This window comes from Heliangelus exortis, chromosome 2 (genome assembly GCF_036169615.1).
Source record: "Heliangelus exortis chromosome 2, bHelExo1.hap1, whole genome shotgun sequence".
Classification (NCBI taxonomy): Eukaryota; Metazoa; Chordata; class Aves; order Apodiformes; family Trochilidae; genus Heliangelus; species Heliangelus exortis.
The window spans coordinates 34,405,987-34,420,732 of record NC_092423.1 but is presented as its reverse complement, the minus strand read 5'-3'; the positions used below and the strand labels follow the sequence as shown (position 1 = coordinate 34,420,732).

The window sequence follows — 14,746 nt, the reverse complement described above, 5'->3', positions numbered from 1 at the left end:
CTAAGGCGTCATGTCGCAACAGCGTTACGTCGAGGCAGCAGCTGTGTGGGTGCCTGCTCACGGGTCACCTCGGGGTCCTCCCGCGGGAGGAAGGCTGAGAACGAAACTCCCACTCAATATCGTGGTGTGCGGTGGTGGCAGTCATTGTGTTTTCGGCCACTGGACGATACCAAGTAATTCGATAGGCGATCCCTCAATAGGCTGTGGAAACTAGGGGCACCGAGCCAAATTTGCCCCGGGTGAGGTCGGTGGGAGTGCTGTTGGTCCCTATTGTCCCTTCACGAGTGGGTCCGGCACTTCTTGGAAGAGCCGCAGCAGCGACCGGGCTGCCTGGGCTGGGGGTACCAAGGTCGCTCTGGCCAAATCACTGCTCTCCGTTGGGTGGACGAGGGAGTGAGAGGGAGACCGACAGCAAAGATTTCGGGGAGAAGAGTAAAACGCCTCTCAAATACAATACGCCGGCTGTCCAGGCGGCTGAACGGCGCTGTGCTTTTCCCGCAGACGGGCAACCCAACAGGGGACTCGCGGAAGAAAGGGGAAAAAAAAAATCCCTAATACTTTTACCTTTGGAAAATTGAAAGAGGTTTTTCGTGCCGTCGCTGTCAAGCCCCAAGCCCAGGATTTTGTTTTCTCTCCCAGCATGCGTTGATGACATCACGAAGTAGTGCCCCTTCTTTGTGTGTCAGTGATGTCACCAAGTGCAGTGTGGGGGACAATGGAATCCTGAACTCCGTGAGAGGGCGAGTGGGAAGCGACTGCTCCTTCTGCTGGTTCAGGGCTGAGCCGGGGGAGGGAAGGGAGGACACAGCAGCTGCTTTAGGGCTGAAACAGGTGAGAGACGGGAGAACTGCCGGGGGAACCCTTTTAGCTTGCTGGGGGGGAGGGGGGCTTTGGGCTGGGCTCTTCCCCCCACCCCTCATCCCTTTCCAACTGAGACAGGTGAGAAGTTGTTGCTGCTGTTGCCGGAGGGACAAAGCAGGTGAGGCGGGGGAAAACCTTTGGGGTTGTAACAGTTGTAAGAATAAAAGGAAAGCAAGCAGCCCCCCGGCCAAGCCTTATTAATAATCCCCTCTCAGCCTTTTTTAAAAAAAGCAGCCCGGGAGCTTGCCCCCTCTCCCAGTCACCTGCCTCGACCGCGTCCCTGTGGGGCTCCCTCACGGAAGCAGGAGCAGAGCCTGGGAGGGCGTTTATCCCTCCCCCCTGCAGATTACTTTCCAGAGGGTCTCCATTAAAAACTCACGTCCCCCTCCAAGCTCCCCTTTCTTCCTTCCCCAGCACCCGCCGGAGCGGGGAGGGGGGAACACACACGACACGGGGGACTGTGGCTGCCGGGATCCCCCCCTTCCAAGCCCCGGAGCAGGGGCTTCGCCGCCTACGCCTCCCCCCTCCTCCGGAGCCCGCTCCGCCCGAGGCGGCGGTGAGTGGCTCCCCCGGCCCCGCCGCCCCCCAGCCCCGCTGGGCGGTGGGGGAGGCAGTCGGGGAAGCCATTGCCTGTTTAATAGTTGCTGTTGCAGCACTTCCGCTTCTCTCCCAGCGAGAGAGACACGAGTGGCCAGGCCCAGCCGCACCGAGGAGGAGCAGCCAGACACAAAGGGAGAGGTAGGGGGACGGGGCACCCCCCACCGACCCTCCCCGCCAGCCCCGGGGGCAGGGGCGAGGGGCAGGGCCGGCCGCGGCCCGGCTATGGGGAGGGAGGCGGCAGAGCCGGCGGGGCAGGGGGATCGCTCTCGGGGCTGTCAGGTACCGCTGTCCCCCCGGCCCCTCGCCGCCCGGCCCTGCGGGCCCGCGGCCGGGGGAGCCTGGCCGAGCCCCCCCCCCCCCCCGCCCTCGGCTTTCACCCGGCGGAGGGGCGGCAGCGGGGGCGGCCCGGCGGGAACAGGGGAGCCCCCCGGGGGTCGGTGGCCCTGGGAGGGAGGCGGCTGTGTACCGACCCCCCCGGCCCACGGCTCTCCCCCCCACCACTCGCCCCGGGCCCGCGGCTGCCCCCCCTCGCTCCTACCCTAACTCTCCCGTGGTGCCCTGCCAGCCCCCCCATCCCTCCCGACGGTTTCTCTCCCCTCTCGGGTGCGGACCTGCCCTCTGTAGCCCACCGTGCTCTCCCTCCTTCGCGCTGCTCCCGAGGTGCCCTCACGAAACTGGGTTTCCTCCCCCCGGCACCCTGCTGCCCCCCTCGCTGCCCCCGGCCTCTCCAGGCCCTCCGCTCTCACCCCATGTAGGCCCTGGCCTTTTTTTCCTTCCCTCCCCGCCCGCACCCCCCAGCACAGACCCTCTGTTCCCTTCCCCCTTTGCTGGAACGCCTCTCGGTGCAGGGGGCCTCGGTGGGTTCCCTCTGTGAACCCCACTCCCAGTTTAGCTGTTCTCCATTTCCCCCCCCGTCCAATCTCCACCCCCCCTCACCCAACACCCGATCCAGAAGGCAGGGATTATCCAGCAGGCAGGGGGTTCCCCACCACAGGTCACGGATCCTCCTTTGGGCTCTCCCCCCTGTTGCCAGTGATGTCCCACTTCCATTTTAGTGCTGGTGACAGTCACCCCCCCCGCCCCCAGTCCTGTCCCTTCCCACCTCCCCCACGTGCCTCCCGGGAACCCAAGGGACCAGAGCGGTTCCATTTTTATCTCCTACGCCCCTAGGCTGGATAGTGGTGGGTGGTGATGGCTCCTCTTGTGTGTGCAATTTGGGGGAGATTAGAAGGAATTGCTCTGAGCTTCCCTGATCCTCGCACTTGTCCTTGTTCCAGTCTCTTCTCTTATTTCACACTTGCTTTCTGAGAGGAAGCTTTAGAAGTCCCTTTTCATCTTCTCTTTGGTGTTACTAGTGTGGGGGAGGCTACTGCTCCTCCGGCTTCAAATGTAGGGTCTGAAGAGGACAGGGAGACACGAGGTCCCTTTAAAAGGAACATGACCCAAACACGGAGAGAGACTGTCAGCGGCCTTTCCCTGTGTGTGTTTGTGTTCATCGTTTGTTCCCCACACCCCATGGTGTCTCCTCTCCAGGTTGGGGTGTGTGGTGGGGGGGTCGCTATGTCGGATGACGATTCAAGGGCCAGCACCAGCTCCTCCTCATCTTCATCCTCCAACCAACAGACAGAGAAAGAGACAAGCACGCCTAAGAAGAAGGAAAGCAAAGTCAGCATGAGTAAAAACTCTAAGCTGCTATCTACCAGTGCCAAGAGGTGAGGCTGCAGTCAGTTTTCTCACTGATTTGCTGCATCTTCTCTCCTTCCTCATTTTATTTTGCTCCATTCCTCCACGGGCTCCCTTGCTACTCCCAGTCCTTTTCTCTAGCCCTTACAATCAACCTTTCCACACAAAGCTGCTGCTTTCTTACTTTATTCAGCATCTCCATGCAGCAAGTGTCTGCTCAACTTGACTGCTCTCTGCCCTTTCTTCCTGCTTCTTCCTTTGTTCCATCCCAAATATTTTCCTGCGTGGTTTGGTTTTTCTTTCCCCTCTGGGCTGTTATTTTGTCCCTTAGTTATTTCCACTGTCTTTTCCTTTTTCCTCATTAGAATCAGTTATTGGGATGGTGTAGGATTGGCATGTAAGGCATTACATTTCAAGATCAGTTTCTCTCTCTGTAGGTTGGGATTGATCTAGAGTGGCTTTTTTCTTTCCATGACTGCTTTGGGGATTAATTACTGTTTTTGAAGTGTTCTGAGTTTACTTGCACTGGGGGAGTGCACTACAGTGCAAGTGGTATAATATGGTCCCAAACCTTTTCCAACAAATACATTACTGTTGTTCTGTCTGCTCATCACTTATATTGAATTTTCTGTGTATGGTTGGGTGTTCAGTAGAATAAATAATCTACAGCAGGGTCCACTTGTGGACACTCTGCGCTAAAACAGTTTTTGCTTACAGCACAGAGTGAGCTGGGTTTTTTTTGGTGAATGAAATAATTTTTATCCAAGAATAATGTCTACCTGGGGGAGAGATGCCTGCATAGAATAGTAATTTCGGAACAGTTACGTCAGTCTTATTCACCTGGACAGACTCTTGTAGTCACTCAGTTTTAAAAAAAATAAATTAAAAATAAAATATTACTTTTTCCTGTTTCTTCTGAATTCAGCACCATCCTGCTCCAGGGAGCTAAGTTAACAAATGGAAATTTTCAAGTGAACTTGCGATGCTAAAGTAAGAATAGTAAACCATCTCACTGAACAGCTTTGCCAAGTAACACAGAGAGGTTGTATCTGTAGGTGTCAAAAGTGACTGGGGTTTTATGTAAACGCTCTGTCCTCACAACTGAGTTCTCTGTGGCTTTGTAGATTTCAGGCAGTTTGGTTATCCCAGATCTCTGCCCGGCAGGTTTCCATGGCAAACTGATATGGATAGTGGCAAGTGGTATTTACATGTCGTGTCTTTCACTATTTTAAAAAGGATTGTAAACTGCCTAACATGAAAAGGTTGTGGTTGTCATGTATGAAAAGTGGAAGAGAGGCAGGAGATGCTGTCTGATTTTAAAGAAGAGAGGCAGACTGAGTGCTGGGTGGGGAAATCTGGAGGGGAAGCCTGAGTGACAGTAATGGGACTCCAGGGAAGAAGATGATAGCTGGTTGGGCGTATTGTGGCAAAAGCAGTGTGTGCCCAGAATAGTCTGGGCAGGGAGGACAGGGTGTTGTCTGAATGCAATGAAGAGAGGGAGAGTCTAGAGTCCTGAGCGAGGGGACACAGGCATGTTGTGTGGCTCTTGAGGGTGAAGAGAGGGGAGAATTGAAGGTCGCCGGAATGTGCAGAAGCCTCCAAAATAGATATTCCCCTTCTTTTAAGTGTCCTTGGGAATGGCGCAGTTACTTATTCCCTTGGGGCTGGTGTTTTTTTCTCAAGATGGTGATGGGAAGCTAAGGGGAAGGAAGGGGGCGGGGGGCCAATTTGGCAATGACTGTGTCTCTCAGTCCAGCAAGACAAAATTCCTTTTCAGACTGCAGTATCCTAGCACTCGGTGCATCACATTTGCAGAGGGTTTCCCTCATTTACAGACTGCTTGGCAGGGTAAAGCCAAGAGTCTTTTCCACTGCCCCTGTGTGGTCGGCATCTTTATGGGAGCATACAAGAGTGCACCTGTCTGGGTTCAGTGCACGATGGCTGTCTGCTTTTCTGTCCATCTCTGTAACAGGGCATCAGTCCTGCTTGGTGTTTTTGTACTGGTGGGAGGCTGCAGTTCTCTCTTGAGCAGTGTTTCAGACTCCTGGTGACACTATGTCTGTAAGGCATGTGTGTTAACTGCTATCCCACATAGTGACTTACCTTTGTTCCTTCTCGCTTTTATTGCCACAGGATTCAGAAGGAATTGGCTGACATCACCTTAGATCCACCTCCAAACTGCAGGTTGGTGTCGATTCCTTCCCTGAGGAGGGTGGGGGAAGGTGAGAGGCTGAAGTGTGAAGTGTGCCTGTGTGTGCTGTAGCTGTCCTCAGGGGCTCTGGATAGAGTAGAGGAATGGAATGGTTGTTTAGGTGACCAACAGTACTTTTGTGAATGCTTGGGTGACATTAAATAGTTTCCAATGGGGGGAATAGGGATGGGGGGGGACAGGCACTCCAGAGGTTGGATGTTTTGATAGGAGTTTTCTGATTGTTTCTGTTTGGTTTGGTTATGTTTGGTTTTGTTGTTGGTTTGTTTGGTTGGTTTTTTTTTAACAATTGCATTTCAGTCTGTTATACTGCTTTATGCATATGTTTCTGAAACTGTCCTGTAAAGGAGAGTGTAAAAACTTTCTCTTTGTTTGTTTTTTCTGGTTTATAAATCTAATGCCCGACTAAACTAATCTTATATAAATAAGAATCCTGCCAAGGAAGCAGAGAATAGTAAAATGCTACGGGATTTTTAGCTCAAAGAGTTCTGTAGTGAGCAGTAACTTACAGTGAAAGAGAAGCACTAATTCATTGCTCAGTAGGTGCCCTTAGAGGAGCACAGGTGTTAGCTGATGAAATAACAAGCAGGGATATTCTGTTGCCCTTAACAGAGCAGCTTGGGTTTACACATCTTTTAGAAACTTGTAACATTTTTTTATAACGCCTAGCAGGTTGGTGTGGTTCATTGTATGATGGACCTAACCTCTTTGCATTTGGAGAAGAGACAGTAGTAGTGTAACATCCTTAAAGGGCTTATCTTGTTTGTTCAAGGGCAAAGTGGCTTTTGGTCTGGTCTGTGTTCACTGTAGTTGCCAAAGCACAACTCTGTTCCTAGCTTCTTGCTGTGGCTGAGGCTTGAGACCTCTTGATGTTGGTACTAGCAGAAACTGGAAAAAATTCTGTTTATAATTTACTATTTAAGGTGGTCTTTTTATTATTGCATTGTCAGCCATAAATGCACGTGAACCTTTTTACTGAAGCTTTTTGCTGCTGTTGGTCTGCAGGAAGGCATTAGAACAAGAGCTGGCCTGATGGATCCAGTGCCAGTTTTTTTGTACCAGTCCCAGGGATCATAATTAAAGAAAGGAGGGATGAGATGAAGCATGCAAGCAGAGGCCTAGGCTGATACTGAGGTTTTTGTGCTGTTCAGAAGATAATCCGTGCACTCTGAAATCTTCAGCTGTGACAATGTTGCTTTAGTGATAATTATGACTACCTGAATATTACAGCTCTTGGGTTGAAGATATTTGTGTGTCAGGATGCAGTCCACATGCTTTCCCCTCCTCCTCCTTCTACCTGAGTTTCATGGGAAAGAGACCCAGAAGCACAGCTCAGAAAGGCACTGTGGTGTGCTCTCTAAATAACCAAGCCTGGATGCTGGGACTGCAGTCTGAACTTCACAAATCTGTCCAAAAGTTGTGATAGTACATGAGCCTGCCAGATCACAGGTTTCACCTGGAGGTCTGTGTGAATAATATTCAAACCCTAATTTGTCCTTGTTTCAATTGACATCATTTACAGGTAAAGACAAGCTAGCAGACTACCTGTCAAAATAGAACATGGTTTGATTTTTCTTTTTTAATTACATAGGCCACTAAGCATAATGGACTTGAAGGCCCACATAGTAAGCTGGTGGTATTCCAGCCTTTATAAATATTTCTAGTGGTAAAAATCAGTACGTAGTACAAGTAGTGATGATTAATCTTTGCCTGCAATGCAATTAGCAGTATTCGACATTCCCTCCAACCTTCAAATGAGTGACAGTGAAGGTTGGCAACTCCTGCAAATAATACATGAAACTGGTGTAATTGCTACTGTCTTTTAATATGTTGATAGACAGGAAAACGTGAATGGAGGGGTTTGTGTGTGTGAGACCAAAGGAGTTTTGGTATTGCTCATCTTGGGGTGAAGTCATCCTGCTTCTGTAAAGACAGTGCTGAGAGTGAAGAACAACAGCTCTGCTTATGGCTAAGGAGGTTCTAGTTGCTCGGTCAAGCACTGGAAGTTTGCTTCTGTAGCAACTTCTGTGGTTTGTAAAAGGGTAGACAGGTGCCAATCTCCACAGCAGTGAGATGAGTTTCAGTTATCACAATTACAGGGAAAGTTCACCTCTTCTGGAAATAGAAATAGTCAGTTTGTGAGTGTGAGGAGATTAAGCAAGTGAGAGACTCTGGTTGCTGCATGGTACTTAAGGTTGCCAAAATATGCTCTGGGGATGCCTGCTAGCAGCAGTGCAGTGTCACTGCTCTCCTTTTTTTTTTTTTTTTCTTCCCCTATGCATGAACATTATTGCGCTGTGAGGGAGGTATTAGAACTTAGTTTTGATTTCGTGCCTTCATGACTTTGCTTATCCTTACCTTTCCTGCCAGTCCTTCATCTCTCTGCTGCCTTTTTTGCCTCTGTATACTTTTTTCAGATGTCACTGGAGGAGGGGGACAGTCCTCTCCTTTTAAGCATCTCACTCCCTTCTGCAAGACTAATCTCAAAATTTATATATTCAGGGAGCTATACAGATACCAAGTGCTACCTATTCTGTTGTCAGCTTTAGAGATGCCAAAGTTTCAGAAGCTGACATTTGAAGATGTGGGTCCAAAAGTGTATCCTGTGTTATGCTGGAAACATCATGTTCTCTTTTTTCCACTGGTCATTTGTTCTTACACCTCTCACCACCATCTTTGCTTATTCCCTATTCTGTGCCATTCCTGGTGTTCGATAGCAGTTCATTGTTGTGCATGCTTTAATTTTTGACCTTGTTGCAAAGTATGTTTTTTCTTCCAGTCCTATTGCAGTAATAGGGGTTCGAGATATTTAACACATCCCAGGGCAGCTCTGCATATTGACAGAAAAAGCTTTAGGTTGTCAATGATTTTCAGTAAGAACTGTTTTATTTTTCTTCTTATAAAACGCCACATATAACATGCAATTACAAATAAGGAACACCATTTGATATTTCAAACAAAATAGCTTAAAAACAAGTGAGTTTCATTTCTATTTTTTAGCTTGCAGTGACTGTATTTTCATGTACGTAAACCACAGATCGTCTCTCAAAGAAAGAAAAAGAAAAACCAAACACCAAACCAAACCAAACAAAAACCCAAACCCCAGGCATACTCAACACCCTGTGACTAAGCAGCTGTGTAGGTTTTACACATATGTGGGTAATACCAGGGGAAGTTTATCCCAGAACTTCCTCTTTCCTCAGTAGTTTCCTTGCATCCAGTTTTCCATAGCTTGCCCATGTCCTCCCAATGCTTACATGTGCTTATGTCTCATTGACTTCTGCATCATCCCAGGTAGCCCCTTTGCCCTTCATTTTTCCCTTCCCAGGCTATGATTTTGATTTTGACTCAGGCAAGTGCAGTTACTTGTACAGAGATGCAGAATATGTGCATGGAAATTTGGCCAGCATTCAAAAAGTAGATTTTTGGCCTTGAATACATTTTCCAAAAATGTATTTTTAATACTCTGTACAAATTTGTGGATTCCTGGTAGAGGCATTGCTGTCCTCAGAAGTAGTCCACCTAGTATGGTGTATATATGTAGTGTTTTGCTATTTCTGAGTGGTTTGTAAGTTTTGGTAGGCTGGCACTCTTGAGGTCTGTAATTTTCTGTTGCCTGCAAGATGATTTGATTTCTGATATTAAAACTGAGTTATGAAAGTGAAATGGGGCTTTCAAGTTCAAAAGGTGGTTAGTGGTTACCGTGAATTGGAGAGGAACTGTTTGGACCTGAAGTATTTCAAATCTTTTAAGAGGGTACCTGCTGATTTCTTCTCCTAATTTGTATTGTATCAGAAAGCTATAACTCTGGTTTTAGAACTCAAAAAAAGGTACATAGAAGCTTTGCACTTTTGGTCTTCTTTATATGATGGTAATAGAGGAGTATGTAGTGTCTGTGTGTTGTGCATTGGATCATGGAAGTCTGTCTGCAGATATATATAAATATATCTGTCAAAATACAGTTCTGCCTTGCTACATAGGCAGACCTGATCTTTGTTTGTAGATAACACTTGTATTGTGCCAAAGCTCTCCTTCTGTCACTGTGGCAAGGTTTCCAAAGCTTTAACAGAAGTTAATTAAGGCTGTAAGTACTTTTTTTTTCCCCCTCTTTGTGTCACTTGTTTGACCTCTGTATCTAAGCATCTCCTGATAATAAAACTGCTAATTGCTGTGAGGTTATGAAATAAACGTTTTCCCCCATTTTTAGGAATGGGGAGTTGCAGCACACAAAAACCAAGTGACTTATCCAAGGTCATGCAGGAAGTCTGTGGTGAAGTGGAGAAATGAGTGTACATCTCCTTTGTTTCAGGATACCTTGCAGCTGAGCTGTTCTGCTGGAACTGTGTGTGCATCAGTTGCCTTAAGAGCAGGGCTTTGAATTTGTGCTTTATTGGGTGTCTGGTATTGACTGTATGTAAGCAGGGTAATTTAATGTTATTTTTCCCATCTGTGTAGAGGGACCAAAATGGATATTAACTAGAATTAATGTTTTTTAATCTTTCTTACCCAAAATGAAACAAGTTTGTTTCCACATGGTTCATTTAAGTCCATATAGGCAAGACCAGCTGTTACTTAAACAAAAAAATAATTTGCAGATCTTTACTGAAGGAGGCATTTGCCTGCAAGGCTTACTATCACTTCAGAGTGAAATGCTATCAGAAATTCATTATTTAAATAATAATAAAATACAGTTGTGTTTCCTGACTCCTTCAGCCCAGTTTTTATAAATTCACAGAATAAGGACCAGATCTCCCTGAGAGTCTTGTGAAAGTGAACTGTCAGCACTTAATAAATATATGTCTCAGTATAGATGGTAGGGAGAAGTGCTCTCTACTATAATGTGTGGAATATCTGTAGTTTTCAAAACTTTGCAATGTGGAATGAAGATTTATTAGTTAGAGAGAAGTCTGCATAAAATGTGTGGCTCAAAGGCAGTTTTGGACTCAATAGTTTCATATTAAAATTAATATATTTCATCTATATCCCATGAAAGTCTGGCATTTGTTTTGATTGCATTTGTTTTTATGGTATTTATAGTTTTTTGCAAATGTATTTTCTCAATACCTCTAACCCCAATAATGCCCTAAGTGCTTTTTGCTTTTAAATCTAGTATATTATTTAAGGGTGGATTGTCAGTGTTAAACTATATCAGTGTTGGTTTTATTATTCTCATGCTTGGAATAAACTATAGCTATATTCTAACATAAACTTTCTGGTCTTACATCTTGTAACCAGAAATCCTAATTTCAGTGAGGCAGTTTTTTAAATGTGTACATTCAAATTTTATATCACAAATGACACAAATGTTACTTCCTTATAGAAAAAACAATGCAGATAACGTTTAATGAAAACAATAAGCTTGCAAAAATGGTTTGAGCACTTCCCCCCCCCCCCCCACCTCTCCTGTTGTTTCTCTGAAATGGGAATTTTTCTGTGAGAAGTTTCCAGCTATAGGATAGGAAGGGCCTTCATAATTAGTGCTGTGTATAGTTGAAAAATATCTTTTCCCATATAAACTGTGGTTCAGCGTTCCCTCCCCCCTTTGTTTGGCACATGATCCCCAGAGAAATAACTGTTCCTTTTGAAATGGTGTATTAACTAATTTAGAGATCCTCTGCAGCTGTGTATGGTCTAGCTTGCAAACCATAAAAATAACACCATTTCTACACTCAGTGAATTGAAAGTACATGGAGGTAGCAGGTCCTGCAGGCAAAGTCCTCTGCCAGATGTACTCAGACAATACCTGCACAGAAGCAGCTTCTTTACTGTGGATTGATTAGTCAATATTACAGGAATTCACCTTTTTAAATATATTCCTGGTTTTATTTGTTGTCTCCCTTTAAAAATCAGAAACATTTTGATGGCCAGGCACCTCAGACGTTGTGGCAGGAGCTGGCTGATGCTAAGGTAGATTTTGCTTGGCACATCCTGGCTCAGTAATTCCCAAGTGAACTGCATTCTGTGCTCTTGCATGCCAAACATCAGAACGATGAATCTTGAGAGCAGCAGTGAAATTGTACCGTGGCTAAGAACAAAGAGGATTGAAATCCCTTCTGTGCACACTCTCTTGTATATCACTTAATTTTATTATTTGACTCTCAGCTTTGCTGCCCTTGGAGGGCACTGTGTAACTGTGTTTATGATGCTGGGTATATGTTTTATCTGACAGATTCTAATATTTCCTCTTGGTTATGCAGTCTTGAATTCAGTTTTGTTTCTGTTGGATTCTAGCTCTGCTTGTCCAGATTTTTATATTGGGTATGTGTATAGCAGCAGGTTATATTTCTGGTTTTGTTTTAAGAAATATTCATTATAGGTATTGGTACTCTAAAGATAAAAGTAGGAAACCCTGTGTTGAGTATTTCTACTGTAAGGGCTTGAATCTGTCCTGACTTTTTACATGAAGACAACATTAACCACAGAGACCTGGCTCATCTAGGGAGGTGATAGGGGGTGGTCTTCTGTTTGAGGATTTCAACAAGGGCAGGTTGCTGGTGACCAAGAGCTTTGTGGTTTCTGAAGAATAGGTTGGTCCCAAAAGCTGATGAGATGTCAACTTTGGCCCCACAGGTGAAGGAGGTTGTTCTGGGAACAGAGACAGAGCTCACCTGCACCAGCACAAGTCATATCAGTGGATTAAGGTTATTGATTGATTAGTGCAGCCTCTGCCTGCACACTTCTGTAATTGTATGTGAAAGACCAGCCTTCCATACATAACCTCTCTGGAAGTATTCAATGGGCAAAATAAAAAGAAGATCTCGTTTTCTAGGAATGGGTTAAGAGACTGCTGAACATTTTTGCAGGCTTGTATACCACATACAAGGCTAAGGGCTTTGGTTTATCCACCAAAGAAAGTACTTTAAACTAAGTTAAATTAATGATGTAATTTAGTCATTATTGTAGCATCTTGCCAATCTGTCCATTTATTTGGATGAAATAAGTTTATACTTATTTTTCCCTCTGAGGCTTAGCAGTGGAGGTCTAAATACTGACTTCATTATTTTACAAGATGAACTAGAGAACATGTATTGTCAAGTACTGTAAATAAACTATAAATGTCAAAATAAACACTGCACACTCTGGAATTCAGAGGGGTTTTCTTGTTTCTCTTGCCAATTGGCAAATTTCAGCAACATGCAATGGGTTTTCCAGGGCATTTGTGGAAAGTGTAGTGGTTACTACAGTGCATGTAATACATATTTTCTGTACATGAGGGGCTAATTGCCATTACCAGTAGAATATATTGCACATTTGTATGCTTAACTTGCAATATCCAGTGTGGAATGTTCTTTTCTTTATTCACTTGGACTCCCTGGGATGGGAGATAGGGGAGAAAGAGAAAGTGGGGCATGCAGGTTGTAGCTCAGGGCAGATGATATGATGTTTGTTGCCCTCCTCTCCCTCCAGTCTCTTCCATGATTTGTCAACTCAAAATATAGATCAGATAAGATTAAGTTGAGCTTTTCTGAGAACTGGGCTCAGGCCAAGTTTTGGCAGTTCTTTTGGCGAAGAGAAAATACAGAATAATTGGATTAGAAGAGACTGTACGGTTAATGATGTAGACTACTGTTAAATTTTTTTGCTTCTGTGTTTCTGTGGATCAGTGCAAAATTCAAGTCTTGATTTCTCCAGGGGCTTCAACTTCTGGAGTCAAAAGTGAGTGTAAACCAAAATCAGCATGTTAGTCATGGTATTTTGTGCTTTCTTTCTTTCAATGTAAATGATTCCTTAAGTGATTTCTCATCTTTCCCTCTGGAGCTGTTGGACTTGCTGGAAATACAGAAAATTTTATACTCGTGCTGAGAATTGTAAAGGCAATATTAAAAGCTGTGGGCTAAAGGGGGGTGCTTCCCAGTGCAGGTGGGATGCTGATACTTAGTGCTCTTTCTGTTATGGGTTATCTGGGCAATAGATTATGCCAAAGAGGTAATTCCAGTGTCTGCTAAGGAGAAATCAGGAGAGGAGTCTCAGTCTTTTTTCTTTTGATGCTTAGGATCCTAGAGATTTACAAACAGGAGTGAAAAAACCCACAAACATTAAAAACTAATTCTGAAATCCACAGTGTCTTTTCACACTGGGTAAATTGATGAAAAGAAGAAAAATACTTCTGGTTTAGAGTTAGAACTTTACCAGTTTTTGGAAACAACAGGAAAGCTTCAGGGCAATAGTGACTGTTGTACGTGGAAGTCTCTCAGGGTAACTGTCTCAAACGTTTTACCTGCAGTTTGAATATCTTCATTGAAACGTTAAAGTGTTAATTTAGTTCATCAAATTTTATAGGTAAGTCTTATGTTTGAAATTTTCAGGTGAAAAGCCTGGAAATTCAGTGTGCTGTTTGGTATTCTGAGCAAGTATAGACTGTTCTGAGAAGTGGCCCATAGTTGGTGGAGAAACTGCAATGTATTTAATTAAAGCAGTGTTTCACTATTGCAGATGGTTTTGAAAGATTGCTAAAATGCACACAGTTGTAATAACATAGTTTTAAAGCAATTATATCAATACTGTAGTATACCACAAAAGGTCATTTCATCAGAAGCTTCTAATAAATCAAACTGATGGTTGTAATACTATATTTGCATGTTATTTCCTGTATGTCTTGGTAACCTTTTTAAAGGAGATAAATTAGATGATGCATGCAAGCCTTTATAGTTGGTGTCCTCCTTGACTTCTTTGGAAGTTGTTTATCAATAAGAATTTTCTATTTTGGGATTTAATGGGGTAATTCTTAATTTGAGAATCTCATCATATTTTGTAGTGTTCTGACTTCTGTTATTTATGCCTACTTACATGTGGAGAACTGTGGGAGAGAGGAAAAAGACTGAAGGTTTTAAATAGCTGTGACAAATAAAAGCTCAAAATATCACAAATCTGACTGGAGTTATACTTTGCATTGAAGTTGTAGCAATAATTCCTTCCTATTTCAAATCAAGCTTGGACAGCACCCTTGTGATCTGGGAATGCAGGCAAGAAGTTGTACAGTAGCAACAAGAGTGACCTAGGAGATACAGATTTTGAGTGTAGCTCACTTCAGGCCTTCAGCTGCCCTCTTGCTTGCCTTTTGTTTGCATCCCAGGATCAAAATCTCTAGTGAAATTTTAATACTTCCTTCAGAAAATGTTTTTTCAAATTTTTTTTCTATCCCATCGCTTCCCTTATGATGTTAATCAGATTGATAAGACTGAGAGAATGAATGAGTTGGAGACGAGGGTGTTACATTCCTGTGGAAAGCAAGATTATGCAAAGTGTTAATTGTGAATTTGAGAGGCAGCAGAGAGATGGGGCCCATCAGGATGGCTGAGGCAGTTTTGCACTGGTGACTGAAACAGATGCAGGAAAGATGGAAGCAGAGACAGGCTGATTCTTTTTCTGTTCCTGCAATACAACCCTACTTTC

General features: G+C 44.7%; 1 protein-coding gene across 7 annotated transcripts in view; it reads left to right on the top strand.

Moving 5' to 3' along the window:
• The first annotated feature begins 422 nt into the window (after nt 1-422).
• UBE2E1 (ubiquitin conjugating enzyme E2 E1) overlaps nt 423-14,746 on the top strand; it is a 44,892-nt gene continuing 30,568 nt past the window's right edge. Inside the window, exons 1-5 of one of the 7 annotated variants that reach the window (XM_071735494.1) lie at nt 423-831; nt 1,535-1,599; nt 2,817-2,994; nt 3,085-3,173; nt 5,278-5,328. In XM_071735494.1, coding sequence (XP_071591595.1) covers nt 649-831; nt 1,535-1,599; nt 2,817-2,994; nt 3,085-3,173; nt 5,278-5,328 — 566 coding nt within the window. In that variant the 5' untranslated portion in view covers nt 423-648. Of the gene's footprint in view, nt 832-939; nt 980-1,463; nt 1,600-2,816; nt 3,174-5,277; nt 5,329-14,746 lie in introns of those variants that run through there. The other 6 variants (XM_071735495.1, XM_071735497.1, XM_071735501.1 and 3 more) reach the window with 6 other exon arrangements.